At 43.1% G+C, this 15586-nt stretch overlaps 1 protein-coding gene across 2 annotated transcripts in view; it reads right to left on the reverse strand.

Moving 5' to 3' along the window:
• The window catches only part of LRP11 (LDL receptor related protein 11), a 498092-nt gene that overhangs the window by 447266 nt on the left and 35240 nt on the right, over window positions 1-15586 (reverse strand). For both annotated transcript variants that reach the window (XR_012689692.1, XM_075203121.1), the window contains exons 6-7: window positions 14398-14454; window positions 4888-4983 (exon numbers count right to left, since the gene is read on the reverse strand). Coding sequence is in view for 1 of the 2 variants with exons in the window: in XM_075203121.1 (XP_075059222.1) it covers window positions 4888-4983; window positions 14398-14454 (153 nt within the window). In the remaining variant the exon portion in view is untranslated. The remainder of the gene's footprint in view (window positions 1-4887; window positions 4984-14397; window positions 14455-15586) is intronic.

Here is a 15586-nt window from a genome sequence, read left to right on the forward strand (position 1 = left end):
CACAGCACAAACCCAGCTACTTAAGCTTCCTGTCAAAGCACTGTACTAGCTGATTCCTTAATTGATTAGGGCCCGGTGTTCCACCTGTATTCCTATGCTGTGTGTGTGAAAGTGTACAGTTTCCCTTTACAATGCAGCGCCGCTTTAAATTTAATCGTCAAAGACGCTGAACACGCCGAAGTTGAAGAATCCGGACATTAATACATTTACCCCCAGATGGGAGTGTCACCTGTCCAGCAAACTAGGGCTGTGGCTGGACTGTGATGTATAAAAGTCTGAGTTGTTCATTATGTAGCTGTAACTGATGATGAGTAAGTTGGCCGGTGATTAGGGAGCAGAACTTTATGTTATTATGAGCTAAATTGCCATCCTGACAATAAAAGCAATGTACAAAGCAAGAAGTTGATTGTGTGTGCATCATCAGAATGGTGCTCATGCCACAAGTGGTATCAGATGTACAGATGCATAGGGAGGCAAGTTTCCACTATCCAACCTGTGTGGACATAATGACATGGAGGAAGTTTGAAAAGCTCTCATGAATGTGGCTACTGCACAGCAAGAGCAGCAGGTTCAGGTGCCACAAATTGCAGAGGCACAAGGGGAAAACACCAGGCTCTTACAGGAAGAGTTAGACCAGGTGATTCATGACAAAAACATACCAACTGGTCCAGCTCTGCAGTAAAGGTCACAAGTTGATGACATAGAATTGTATCTGGTGTCCTTTGAGAGAGTTACAAAAAGGGCAAATTGGCCTCCTGAAGGTTGGGCTGAGAGGTTGGCACCATTATCGATGAAGCTCAGCGAGCTTATATGGATCTGGAATATGACCAGGCATCCAATTATCCGTGCTTAAATTTTGAGTTACAAAGCTGTCTAATCCAAAGTGCTCGAAATGTGGGAAGTCAGGTCACTTTCGGGGCCCAGTGTCCTAAACTACCGGACCCCACGGACTGTTTTGTTGCGCCTGCTTATCTAAGTTGTTTGCATATATTGGAAAAATGACAAATTTGAAAGAACTCTTCTGCCAGTCACACTTAAAAAACAAACCATTTCAGTGGTGGCTGCCATAATGCCTAAGCTGCCATATCCTCTTATTATGAGGTCGAGACATCGCACTCTTTGAAGAGGACCTCTGTAAGCAAGTCAGTCCAGACATGTTAGCAACTAATTCAACGGTCGGAAGCCCAATCTTAAAAGGATCTGCCCAATAAGCCACAGTGTCGGGATCTTGATCTTTGGAAACTGCCAAACCAAAATTCTATCTTGGGGTTCACAGCAGGGCTTCTACAAATGTGTCACCGTTCGAGGAAGCCTGGACAGTCAAAAGCAATGCTCCTTGCCTGTCGGTGAGGATACGGACTGGTCCACAATCAGGGGCGGGCTGGGCCGCTCAGTATAATCACTGTTTGGGCCGCCCCTCCCCCCGGATACAAGCGGCGCTGTCCGCATAAACTGAATGCACAGTTTATGCGGCCACATCGCGTGTCATGTGATGCGGCCGCCTGTGCGCCCCCCGGGCTGAAACTTTCCAGCCTGCCCCTGTCCACAATATCAACGTTGATTCCTTTGCAGGACTTTGCTTGTGACCAGATTAACAATGCAACCTTGGAACATGCATTTAAAAATGTGACTCAGGTGAATGGTATAGCAAAAGACACCCAGCCTACAGAAGATATACCATATTTTGTTATTTTTATATTGGTATTGTACAAGGGGAAATGTTAGAACAGTTAATTGTTCCTCGGCTACATGTACCTCTATTGTTAAAAGCAGCACATACACGTGTCTGTGGGGGACACCTGGGGGAAGATAAAACACAGGAATGAGTTCTGCTCAAGTGTACATATGGCAGAGAAAATGTATTGCTGATCATGTCCAATTTGTCAGAGAACCTCTCCTAACCCCATACATAGGGCACCTCTCATACAAATACCTGTAGTTCAGGTTCCCATTGAATGTATAGGTGTGGGGCTGCTGGGGAAGTCTACTTATTGCCATAAATATATATTACTAGTGCTTGACTATGCGACCTGATATCCAGAGGCAGTTCCCCTGTGAAATATAAAGTCCAGCACCATAGCTAAGGAGCTCTAGTTGATTTTTCCATGTTTGGTAATTCCCAAGGAAATTCTCACTGACCAGAGCACCCCATTCATGTCCAAGGTAATAAAGGACAGGTGTCAGCTACTAGGGGTGATGGCTCTTCACACCTCCGTGTACGATCCACAAATGGACGGCCTAGTGGAGCCGCACACTAAAACACATGTTGAGGAGAGCCGTGGCGCAGGAGAAAAAAAGATTTGGACACTCATCCCTTATTTGACGCTTGCCATCCGTGATGTACCTCAAGCCTTTACACTGTTTGGGCCTTTTGAACTATTATTTGGGAGACAGCCAAGGGGCTTATTGGATATGTTGAATGAAGGGTGGGAGCACCAAGGCCCCAGAGAGCCAAATCTGGTACAATTTGTGGCCCAAATGTATGAAAGATTTCGAAAGATAGGGCCCATTGATATCCAGTATCGGGTGCATCTCAGCTAATCCTGATATCCAGTATCCTGTATCTAGTACTCCTCTTCAGATCCTGGTTTCCTATTATCGGAACTGCTCTGCTCTTCTGATACCCCCATATGCCTGTGGACAACCATCACATCTGTAAGTCTCCTCTGGAGAACTGCGACAGGCATGGTGTTAGCAGCAAAGACCAAACCTCCTTGCGGAAAAGACCTTCACCGAGTTAGACTCCTGGGGCTAAACCGGGCAGATTGTTAGAATCCTACCTTTCATGTGTAAACTGTGATAGTCTTACCTTCACTTTACTGTGCTTATAAGCAGACACTTATAAGCACAGTGTCTGGACTCACCTGCTTCACATGGATGGGTTTTGGGTCTGTCTCAGAAGTGACCACTACCTTGCATAATACTGTGTTGCTGCTAGTTGGACTCATCCCTTAAGCAAAGGACTGTATCATCACTGCCTAACTTGCATACCAGTTTTTGTGCCATTTATTATCTGTGCCAAGTGTTTCCTGTTATAATACACCATCAACCTTGTTTGCATTAGTGACTGTTTGTGGTTTACTATCCTGTCAGTAACCTATAGCATTGTCATCATTGTGCCATATTATATGATATTGCCTTGCTTGTTTTCATACCTGCTAAGTTCCTATCTTGCTTTTGTTATCTCTCTCAATTGATTGTACATATTGAGCTGCTTCAATAAATCTACTGTTTATTTCACAATTGCCTCATATATCCTGACTGCAACAACCGAGCAGCCAGTTTTCATAACAGTACATTAATAATTGAAGTGAACAGGTCTGCCGAGGTAAGACTATTTCATTTTGGATTTCATTGCCTTTGAAGTTTTTTCAATTATCATGCACTGAAATGCCAACATTGTTTTTGCAACTGTAACTTCCTATACACGGTCTACCATTTCAGATTCTGGGAGTATAATTCTAAAGCTAAAGATTCAATAATAGAATAACATTTGTCAAGAACATCTATAAATACGTTTATCGACTTTTTTCCCACATAATAATAATGACCTTCACGGAGTCTGACAATAATGTCACGTTATCAGGTAAATGTTCACATACAGGAGAAGTTTAGAACATAATTCAGTGGTTATTGATTTAAATGCTACACAGTGACAACATCAATTGCGGTAAACTCAAATGACAAAGCACAATTATCACTGTCAAACATGACACTTAGAAGAATAGGAACACAGTCTTTGCCATCTTTGATTTCACAGATGTAACTTTCAATATACAGTAACTTTACCAAAAGGGTGAAGTCTAATGTGGAAAGATAGATGGGTTTTGATGATACTGACCACTATGCCACCTTATTACAGCTTAAAAGGACCACTTAACTTAAATTGTAAGCTGCCATATAAAATTATTAATGCTAATAACATTCATAGGTATATATGTATAATTCCAAAGACAGAACTTAAGTGTGACATTCTGTTTCAAGCAGAGTGCATGTTATTAGCCATTTTCTGTAAAAGAACTAAAAGTGGCTGTAGAAGTATTCTACGATGGGACTGCTGACAGAAAATCAGCTATCTGTAATTTTCTGTTCTGCAAAGATGCTGAAATGTTTACATATGAATCTTTGAATGTTTTTAAAGATGTCAGTTGTATTTTAGGTTTATAATATAAAAAGCATCCAAAATGACCTGCTTTTATTGCATGGTGGCCACTTCCTTGTGGAACTTCAAAGAACAGAGGTTCATATTGATGCATACGGGCTTAGGAAAAAAAAAACAATCCTGTGGGATTTGTTTCCTGAACAGTACTACCATTATCTGTCCTTACAACAAATAAAGAACCTACACATGCACCGATGGGGGCTTTCTTCACTCTTACAAAAGGCAAACCCTAGTGAAGGATAACTTAAATCTCATAGACATGTCCTTTAAAGTGGATCTCTCCTACTATAGAGAAAGCCAAGCAGTATCAAAAGTAATCAGAGACTTCATCAATGTGAATGCTGGAACCCTGCCAATTACAGTCCTTCCTTGTTAAACGGAAGGAAGGGGATTTACTAGAAATGTATTTAAAGTGGAAAACTGTTTTAAATAAACTGCTTTGCAGTAAATATCCCAGGCTCATGTGCCATTTTATTTTCTTTCAGGATCTCTCAAGCCTGATGTCTGAAATAAATTATCCAGTTAGAGTACCCTGCATGTGGGAGCATTATGATTTATGTAGGGAATTGATCTAATCTAGCCACGTAAAATGTGGCAAGTGTAAGGGAACAAAGCCCTTACAACGTGGTCCCATGGAATAAAGCAGCTTCATTATATAGATAAGTTTTATGAGCTATAAACTATATATGACCCATTTACTCTTTAAGCAGATTTTTGACTTTTACCTGTTTCTGGTTCAGGGTGTCCATTTCCTTGTAGAATATGTTTTGAGATTAAGAAACTTCTCTCTGCATCTTTGTCAGTTTTTGATGACACAGTGTCTATAACAAATGAATGATAAAGCAGACAATCCTTACAATAAAATCAACATGGTGGTCCCATAGCTATTTGCTACTAATTACCAAGATTTTTGCAATAATTAGCACCAAACTCCAATAAAATAAAATTTCCATTTTCAAAGTGTTTGTAGCATCATGTAAAATACCCATTTTCTCTCTGTGTTGTAAGCCATGTATTTAAATAACCAGAATTCTCTGAATTTCATTACTCTTGGAAGCATCACAACATTTCTACACTCTCAGCCTTGTATACAGCTGTACCCGATGAGCAAATGTGTCTCATATCCAGGGGGCAACACAGAATAAAGAAATTTCTCATGATATAAACACATGGAAAATACAGAATGTGGTTACAAAAAAAATGGGATTTGGTAAAAGGTGAAAAATGGCTCATAAAAGCCAATAAATTAAAATAACAGACATGAAAAAAAAAAAATAAATATATATATATATATATATTATTATTATTATTAATTAATTTTTATTTATAGGGCGCCACTAGGTATCCGTAGCGCCGTACAGGGACAGACAAACACGATACAGGGTGAGGCAGCACGGTACAGTTAACAAAAAGCACAGTAACTCAGAAGCTCAATGTACAGCTAGATGAGAGGTGAGAGCCCCCAGCGGGGTAGAAGGGCAGGAGGACCTCACGGAAGAGACAAGGAGCTGGAGAGCAGAGTTAAGGTGGTGGAGAACAGAGGGAAAGGAGGCCCTGCTCGAAGGAGCGTAAAATCTAAGGGGAAGGTAGGACGGATAGAGACGCAAAGGTAGGAGGATGGAAAGGGGAGATGGAGGCTGAGACGGAGAGGGGGGGAGAGGAGAAAGAAAAGGAAGGAGGTAAAAGGGGGATAGGAGGGAGGGCAGGAGTGGGAGGGGGGTAGGCGGAGACTGGGAGGTGGACAATTAGGTATATATATATATATATATATATATATATATATATATATATATATATTCATATTCACTGGACTATTGCAATCTTAAATACACTGGTTAACTCCTCCTACACAATCTACAGTCATGGCCAAAAGTTTTGAGAATGACACAAGTATTGGCTTTCACAAAGTTTGCTGCTTCAGTGTTTTTAGACCTTTTTGTCAGATGTTGCTATGGTATACTGAAGTAAAAATACAAGCATTTCATAAGAGTCAAAGGCTTTAAGTAACAATTACATTATGTTTATGCAAAGTCAATATTTGCAGTGCTGACCCTTCTTTTTTAAGACCTCTGCAATTCGCCCTGGCTGCCGTCAATCAACTTCTGGGCCACATACTGACCGATTTGCCAGAATTTCTGGGTTTTCGATTGTCCACCCGCGTTTAGAGGATTAACCACAAATTGTCAATAGGATTAAAATCTGGGAGGTTTCCTGGTCATGGACCTAAAATTTCAATGTTTTGATCCCCAAGTCACTTAGTTATCACTTTTGCCTTATGGCAAGGTGCTCAATCATGCTGGAAAAGGCATTATTCATCACCAAACTGTTCTTGGATGGTTAGAAGAAGTTGCTCTTAGAGGATGATTTGGTTTTATCCCTGTTTATTCATGATTGTGTTCTTAAGCAAAATTATGAGCCCACTCCTTTGGCTGAGAATCAACCCCACACATGAATGGTCTCAGGATGCTTTACTGTTGGCATGACATAGGACTTATGGTAGCGCTCACCTTTCCTTCTCCAGACAAGAGTTTTTCCAGATGTCCCAAACAATCTGAAAGTAGATTCATCAGAGAAAATGACTTTAGCCCAGTCCTCAGCAGTCCAATCCCTGTACCTTTTGCAGAATATCAGTCTATCCCTGATGTTTTTCCTGGAGAGAACTGGCTTCTTTGCTGGCCTTCTTGACACCAGGCCATCCTCCAAAAGTCTTCGCCTCACTGCGGGTGCAGATGCACTTACACCTGCCTCCTGCCATTCCAGAGCAAGCTCTGCTCTGGTGGTGGCACGATCCCGCAGCTGAATCAACTTTAGGAAATGGTCCTGGCGCTTGCTGGACATTGTTTGGCACCCTGAAGCCTTCTTCACAAATATTGAACCTCTCTTCTTGATAAATGGTTCGTCACGAAAGCCCAGCCTGTCCAGATACAGCAATCTGAAAAGCTGGCTGTGACTGGCGTCACTTTAGTCACTTAGCAATGAATACACCTTTTCTGCCAGCACAAAGGATTTATTATGGTGTCCTTACGTTCACCAGAACCACTTATTAAATGTTTCACACTTAAATCACATACACATGTAGCATGAGTCTCCCTGGGCTTCGTAAGTTGACAAAGAATCATGGAGAATACGCGAGATAAAATTTATTTAATTTGAAAAATGTTTCCAAAGCTTATTTACAAAAATTAATAACAAGACATACAATAAGTTGCACAAATGAGTTTCAGATAATAAAATAGGAAATAAAATCAGAGTACTACTTACTAGGTAGACTTGATGTGTGTGAGGGAACACAATGGAAAAATATGGGACATTTCCGCATTGATAGACTCCCTCATGAAAATGCACGATGTAATGTCTAAAGCAGAAGATTTTAAACCCTTCTTGTAGGCTCTTCATCCCCACCTTAGGAATAACACTTTCAATTAAGTCAGATTGATTCCCAAAATGACACAGCTTTCCGAAATAAATTATCTATCACTAAGATATATGTTTGGGCACCGCAGAGAATCTCTAACCTCTGATCTGCTTTGAGTGGCTAGATGGTTTACAACTTTGGGGCTTCAAACTCCCCCAAGATCCTTATCTATCTGGCTAGTTTCAAAAGACTCTTTATTAATTGCACAGGTCATCTAGGTCATTCAGCAAAGCAAACTTTGAGAGGTTACATAAAGTATTCACATGGTCATACATGAATTCAACAGAAAATAACAATCAGTCATTAGATAAACTACTTAATCATCACATGGTTGATTTAGGTGCAATCTTACTAGGAGCAATATCCTTGCCTGTGAAGCCCTTTTTGTACAAAGCAATGATGACTGCACATGTTTCCTTGCAGGTAACCATGGTTAACAGAGGAAGAACAATGATTTGAAGTACCACCCTCCTTTTAACGCTTCCAGTCTTTTACTCTAACTCAATCAGCATGACAGAGGGATCTCCAGTCTTGTCCTTGTCAACACTCTCACCTGTGTTAACAAGAGAATCACTGACCTGGGGTAAGCTGGTCCTTTTGTGGCAGGGCTGAAATGCAGTGAAAATGTTGATTTTGGGATAAAGTTTATTGTAATGGCAAAGAGGGATTTTAATTACAATTCATCTGATCACTGTTAATGACATTCTGAAGTATATGCAAATAGCTATCATAAAAACTGAGGCAGCAGACTTTGTGAAAAATAATATTTGTGTCATTCTCAAAACTTTTGGTCATGACTGTACTTGTACACAATCATTCTACACTACTTTATTCATGCATCAAGTTCACTTCAATTGGCTGGCTTACCGGAAACAGATGGTAGGCCTGCCCTGACTTACATATTTTTTTTCTCTCATATTTTCAGACCTCTCAGTGAACATTAAGTTTAAGGTGGAAAATGAAAAGAAGTCATAAATGCAAAAATATTACTTAACAGTGTTGCAGCGATCCATCTGGTGCTCGATATCTGCAGCAGTTTTGGGAGACTGTCTCGCTCTTTCTCACAGTATGTTACTAATTGACTGCACACTGTCTATATGACAAAGGAATAACTTCGCAGGAGTGAGGATAGATGAGTAATATTTTTGCAACTATGTTTTACTTATCGAATTTCACCATTATGGAATTAGCCTTTAATTCATTTATTGAAAAGCATTACCCAAAATCAAAGCATATTGTGAAGATACGTGGTTCCCAAATCACTCAGACGCGGTATTAGAGGAAAAATAGAAGGACGATTTATTCTGCAGAACAGGATTAAATACAGCACGGCTCCTTAACAATAGCAAGTCCAACAAGTGAGGAAATCAATTCAAATAAATCCAGTGGGATAGGTACAACACAGTCCCCATAACAGTAGCTGGTCCAACAAGTCAGAAAATCAGTTCAGATAAATCCAATGAGATATGATCCACAGCAACTCTCTGGCAGAGCATCACCTCTTGGCCAAAAGTTAATCACACAAGTCCAGCTTCCTGGGTAGCCTCTTTTATCCCCTCCTAATCCCCCTTTGGGATCTGCCTGCCCAGTGAAGTTGCAAAAGGTATTGATTGTTTGGCTGCTTACACTATCCAGCCCCTCCCCTACCTTTGCAGGTGTCTTCAATCAGGTGACCCCTACTGGGTCTGGCTCCTGGCTGGCTGTAGAGCTCACTAGTGGACAATGGGGAGCAAACAGAAATAACAATGATATCTTAATTCACTTAACATCTGAGTGTTCCCTGTGGAGGTGAAATTTAACCCCTGAAGTACTTTTCCAAGGATATGTTATAGATACCTCACTGATACTTCCTGATAACAACATGGCTGAAAAGTGCAGCTCAGGTATGGAGTAGATTAAGGGGTTGTAACATCATACACCATGCCTGTTATTTTACATTCCTCCCCCCACTTTTTAGTCCATGTCCCCCGTGGTGAGAGAGACTGGCTGGACAGTTCCAGAGGCGCGATGAGGTTTGGAGTCTGGTTCCTGCTGAGACAAACCATCCGCGTTTCCGTGATCTTTGCCCTTTTTGTGAGAGATGGAAAAGTTATATAGTTGTAAGGCCAAGCTCCATCTCAGCAACCATCCATTGTCCCCTGCGGTGCGTTGTAACCAACTAAGGGGATTATGATCTGTGACCATCGAAAACTCGTGCCCATTTAAGTATGGCTGCAACTTTTTGAGAACCCAAACTATGGCCAGGCACTCCTTTTCAATAGTGGCGTATGCTATCTCACGATCAACAAGTTTCCGGGAGAGATAGGCCACTGGGTGTTCACAACCGTCCTCCCCTACTTGACTCAAGACAGATCCTATTCCACAGCCCGAGGCATCTGTTTGCACAATGAACTGCCGTCAGAAGTCAGGGGCTGCTAATACTGGGGACCTGGACAAGATATCCTTAAGCTGGGAAAAGGCCTGCTCACAATCAGGGGTCCAGTCAATTTGTCGGGAATACTTTTTGGTTGTCAAATCAGTCAGCGGCTTGGTAATGGTACTGTACTGGGGCACAAACTTGCGATAGTACGCTGCTGTCCCAAGGAAGGCGCGTACCTGTTTTTGTTTGGTGGGATGAGGCCAATTCAGGATGGCATCAATTTTTGTCTCCGGTCAAATATTTCCTCCACCAACCCTGTGCCCGAGGTACAACACCTCCACCATCCCCATCTGACATTTGTCTGGTCTGATCGTCAACCCTGCCTGGCTAATCCGGGCTAATACTTGGGCCACATGTTGCAGGTGGTCCTCCCAGGTAAAAATAGCTATATCGTCCAGGTATGCCTGGTCAAACTCCTCACACCCTGTCAGCAAAGGGTCTACTGCACGCTGAAAGGTGGCCGGGGCATTCTTCATTCCGAAGGGCATGGCAGTAAAGTCAAATAGTCCAAATGGGGTGGTGAATGCGGACTGCTCCTGTGCCTCCCTGGTAAGGGGTATCTGCCAGTACCCCTTACTAAGGTCCAGCGTGGATACATAGTGAGCCGCCCCCAGCCTGTCTAACAGCTCATCTACCCGTGGCATGGGATACGCGTCTGTCACCGTCACTTCATTCAGTTTCCTATAATCCACGCAGAAGCGTGTACTCCGGTCTTTCTTGGGCACTAACACCACACTGGCCGCCCAGGGACTATTGGATGGTATAATGACCCCCAGTGCAAAGTCAAGCACCTCGGGACTCACTCGATATGTGGGTTGCGGAATAGGCCGAGCCTCCCCAGTGTCGACATGATGGGCCACTACATGAGTGCGCCCAGGCCTGCTGGTGAACTGAGGCCGCTCTACCTCCAATACTCCCTTCAACTGTTGAGTCTGGGCTCCTGTTAACTGCAGGCCTATGGGCACCGCCTCCACCCCTAGGTCCTTTTCGGTTGCTGCGTGAATGTGGGGTATGGGGTCAGTCCATAGGTGGGCAGCAGATTGCCACGGCCCCTATTTCCCTGGTGACGTACTCTTTTAACCTATTAACCAGCAGCTTCCCCGTTTGATCTAGTGGTATAACGTAATCTACCCGACCCTGTCTGTCCACTATGGTATAGGGCCCTGCCCAAGTTGCCTGTAATTTGTGCTTTCTGGCAGGTACTAGCACCATCACTTTCTGTCCAACTTCTAACTCCCTTTCTCGAGCCCCCTGGTTGTAATAATGGCGCTGCCGTTCCTGCGCCCCCAAAGTATGGTCAAGAGCGAGCTGCATCAACCTCTGCAGTCTATCCCTCATTTGTATTCCAAGACTGGAACCTCAGGTTCCTGGAATGACCCTTCCCAGCTTTCCCAGACTAGGTCGAGAGGTCCCTGTACCGTTCGAGCATATAATAACTCAAAAGGAGAGAACCCGGTAGAATCCTGCGGCACTTCGCAGTACGCGAATAATAGCTGCTGCAATGACTTCTCCCAGTCTCCCCCCTCCGACTCAGCATATGCCCGCAGCAACTGCTTAAGGGTCCCATTAAATCTCTTGCAAAGACTGTTAGTCTGGGGATGGTAGGGGGTTGTGCATAAGGGATGGACCCCACATTGGTCCTATACTGTCTGCAGAAAGTCCCCTTGAAATTGCTTCCCCTGGTCGGTGACTACTTCTTGAGAGAATTCTACACAGCTAAAGATATCCATGAGAGCCTGGGCAATATGTTCAGCATTTATGGATGCTAGTGCCACTGCCTCTGGGTATCTAGTCGCGTAGCCGACTACGGTCAGGATGCACTTCTTCCCTGTTCGGCTGGGTTTCTTAAAATGTCCCACAATATCCATGGCTACCCTCCTAAATGATTCACCTATGATGGGCATGGACTGTAGGGGGACCAGACGTGGGGGTTCCCCGAGGCGTTGGCATACATCGCATGAGGACCTATAGTGTTTGACCTCCTGGTTAACTCCAGGCCAGAAGAAATGTTTTAGCAACCGGGCACAGGTTTTATGAACCCCTAGGTGGCCAGCTAGGGGGATGTCATGGGCTAGTGCTAGTAACCGGTGACGGTACTGCTGGGGAACAATCAGCTGTTTCCTAGCCACTCCTGGCTCTAGAGGGTCAGCCTTGGCAGGTACCCGGTACAACCTACCTGCTTCCCACATGATCCTATCCTCCTAAAGTCCCCAATCTGTCCTTTCTGCCGCACTGCAGAGATCATCTAAGGATGGGTCAGTCTGTTGGGCTTCCCCTAATGCAGTCCTATCTACTTCCCCCAGATTCATGTCCATGTCAGGTAAGTCTGGTACAGCGTTACTCACCGACAGTGGTTCAGGTGGTGTGGCAGCAGAGCCAGCAGGGACTTCTGGTGCTGGTATGGGTGGGTCCTCAGGAGCTGTCTCCAAAGCCAGTGCTTGACTCCGTGTGATAGCTCCCACAAAGTAACTGGCCAATTCACCACCCAGATTATTCTCCAGAATAACGTGGGTAGGTAATTCATCCAAAAGTCCCACATTCTCCTCCCCCGATCCCTGGCCCCAATCCAAATGAACCCTGGCCATGGGGATAACTGTAATCTGGCCTCCCGCCATTGAAACTTTAGCCATTGATTAGGTGGGACTAAACTGGGTCGTATCAGAATAATAGAAGCCCCGGAGTCCCTGCAGTTCCTGGTCATTCACTTTTACAGACTGCAGGTGTCCCTTCATATTTGCAGGGGTAGCTTTCCCGATTGCCGCTACCACCTCCACCTGATAGACTACTTCCTCCGCCTTTGGCGCATCAGGATCATAGTACCCCTCCCCACCCTCAATTGATGATCCTTGGCACACCGACACTCGGGGCACAGCTGATTTTAATCCAGAGAACGGTCTTCCTCCCCGTGGGCAATTTCTTTGTATGTGTCCTGGTTGTTGGCAAGTGTAGCATGTAGCACCTCTTAGGGTCAGATACTGCTGGACCACGAGGTCTGGATGCACTAGAGTGCGTAGCTGGGGTACGTGGCAGCATGGGGCGTGATGTAGCCGGTGGTGTCTCTCGATCAGGTGGGGTCCTTCGAATAGTTGCCCATTCACTTTCGCTAGGTCCCCTCCATTGGGGACAGTTTGCCAGGAATTCATTGGCCGATGCTGCTGCTTTCTCTGGGGTAGTGGGATTTCTGTCCACCACCCATTCTCTGATTTCTGGAGCCATTTTATTCATTAGCTGCTCCAATATAAATATGTTTTTAATGTCTGTTAAGGTTGTGGCTTGCTTCCCTTCTAGCCACCGATTACAGTTTCTTTGCAATAAACTGCTAAATTCTATATAAGAAGTGTCACTGCTTCTTACCATGGTTCTGAACTTAGTGCGGCAGGATTCAGGGGTGACCGCATATCGAGCCAACAATACTTTCCAAATCTCCTGGTTGTCTCTTCCTTGCTCGGGGCTCAGGACATGGTGTGCCTCCTGCACTCAGCCCATCAAACTAGGTATCAAATATTTTGACCACTCTGCCACAGGTATATCATGCATTGCCATCATGGACTCAAATGATGATTTATTCTGCAGAACAGGATTAAATACAGCACGGCTCCTTAACATTAGCAGGTTCAACAAGTCAGTAAATCAGTTCAGATAAATCCAATGAGATATGATCCACAGCAACTCTCTGGCAGATCATCACCTCTTGGCCAAAAGTTAATCACACAAGTCCAGCTACCCAGGTAGCCTCTTTTATCACCTCCTAATCCCCCTTTGGGATCTGCCTGCCCAGTGAAGTTGCAAAAGGTCTTGATTGGTGGGCTGCTTATACTATCCAGCCCCCACCCCTACCTTCCCAGGTGTCTTCAATCAGGTAACCCCTACTGGGTCTGCCTACTGGCTGGCTGTAGAGCTCACTAGTGCACAATGGGGAACAAACAGAAATAACAATGATATCTTAATTCACTTAACATCCGAGTGTTCCCTGTGGAGGTGGAATTTAACCCCTGAAGTACTTTTCCAAGGATATGTTATAGATACCTCACTGATACTTCCTGATAACAACATGGCTGAAAAGTGCAGTTCAGGTATGGAGTAGATTAAGGGGTTGTAACATCATACACCATGCCTGTTATTCTACACATATATTAGATCGCTGTTTATAATTTATGCAGTTCTAATACTACTACATGCTTCCCAGTGGTCCTCACTGCAGTGGGACATCCCTAATTTGCAGGTCCTGAAAAGGATGGGACTTATGGTAAGCAGGTGTGACTGAGTGGATATGGGTGTGTTGTGTAAAATGGGAGAGTGTCTCACACGAATTGGGGCCAGTGCTTTTAACATGAGAAAATGTTGAGAGGTATGCTATTATGATACAGTAAACCATTTATATTTAATATATCAACATTTAACCTGGTAGTGCTTCTAGGTGTCCTCTGGGATCCAATGTTGTGTGTCGAACCACGGTTCCTGCACAAAGACAAAATTCAAAATACCTCTATATAGTCATGTTGTAGATTGTTATGGTACATCTAAGAGACATATGGACTAAAAGTGGGAAACAACTGGCTCATAAAACCCTAAACAAATTGTTATTCCCAACATTTTTACTTATTTCAAAGTTACCGGGTATTGAGCTCTGTATTCTATACTAACTACCAGGCAATGGTCTTTGTGTTCTAAACCAGTTACCAAGAAATGGCTCTATATTCTATACTAGCCACCAAGCGAATGCACATTGGCCACCAGAGAATTTGTCTCATGGCCCATGTACAATACAGAACAAAGGGCTATGTAATCTACACTAGTCACCAGACAATGGGATCTGTATTGGATTTTAGCCACAAGGCAAAGGGCTCTGTGTTATATAGTAGTCACTGAGCTACAGGAAAAAAAAAAGAAGGGAAATTGATGCATTCACAATCTCTCTATTTAAAAGTGAATTATATGATATGTCTATAACATTTAATGGAATAAAAAGAGCGAGTGATTAAAGCACATAAAGCTTATACATTCTGATTGGTAATTAGGTGGAAACATAAAGTTGTACCCAACAAAAAAAATTGCTTCACAGCTTTTGAAAGAGATTAACAAATTTATTAGCATAGGAACCCATATGGGTATAAAAGTAGGAACCAGCATGAAACAACTCTTCTTTGTACGCATAACCATTCACATGCTATTAAATTGTTAATGTCTTTTAAAACCCATGGAGACAATGTTTGTAGTGTATATAGACATTTAATAACTCTATATTGTGTTTATTTGTCATGAGTTTCTGATGTAATAACTTAAACTGCGCACCATAGCTGCTGGATATTTACAATCTTGGTATTGTATTCACTACATTACCACTATGCTGCAGACAGTAAATTGGCAATATGCCAGCTCTATGTAAGTTGACATGGCAGGTTTTAATATATTTGTATTCATTGTGTATATTATTACTTAAAAGATGATTGAAAATGGTAAAAAAATTTGGTTGCTGGAATACCTTAAGTTATCCTACATACTCTATTTTTCTAGTACTTAAAATTAGACCTCATATACAACATGTGACCTAACAAGGGACAACATCCTTAATATATTCTGCCCTCTCTCC

Source organism: Mixophyes fleayi, chromosome 3 (genome assembly GCF_038048845.1).
Source record: "Mixophyes fleayi isolate aMixFle1 chromosome 3, aMixFle1.hap1, whole genome shotgun sequence".
Taxonomy (NCBI): domain Eukaryota; kingdom Metazoa; phylum Chordata; class Amphibia; order Anura; family Limnodynastidae; genus Mixophyes; species Mixophyes fleayi.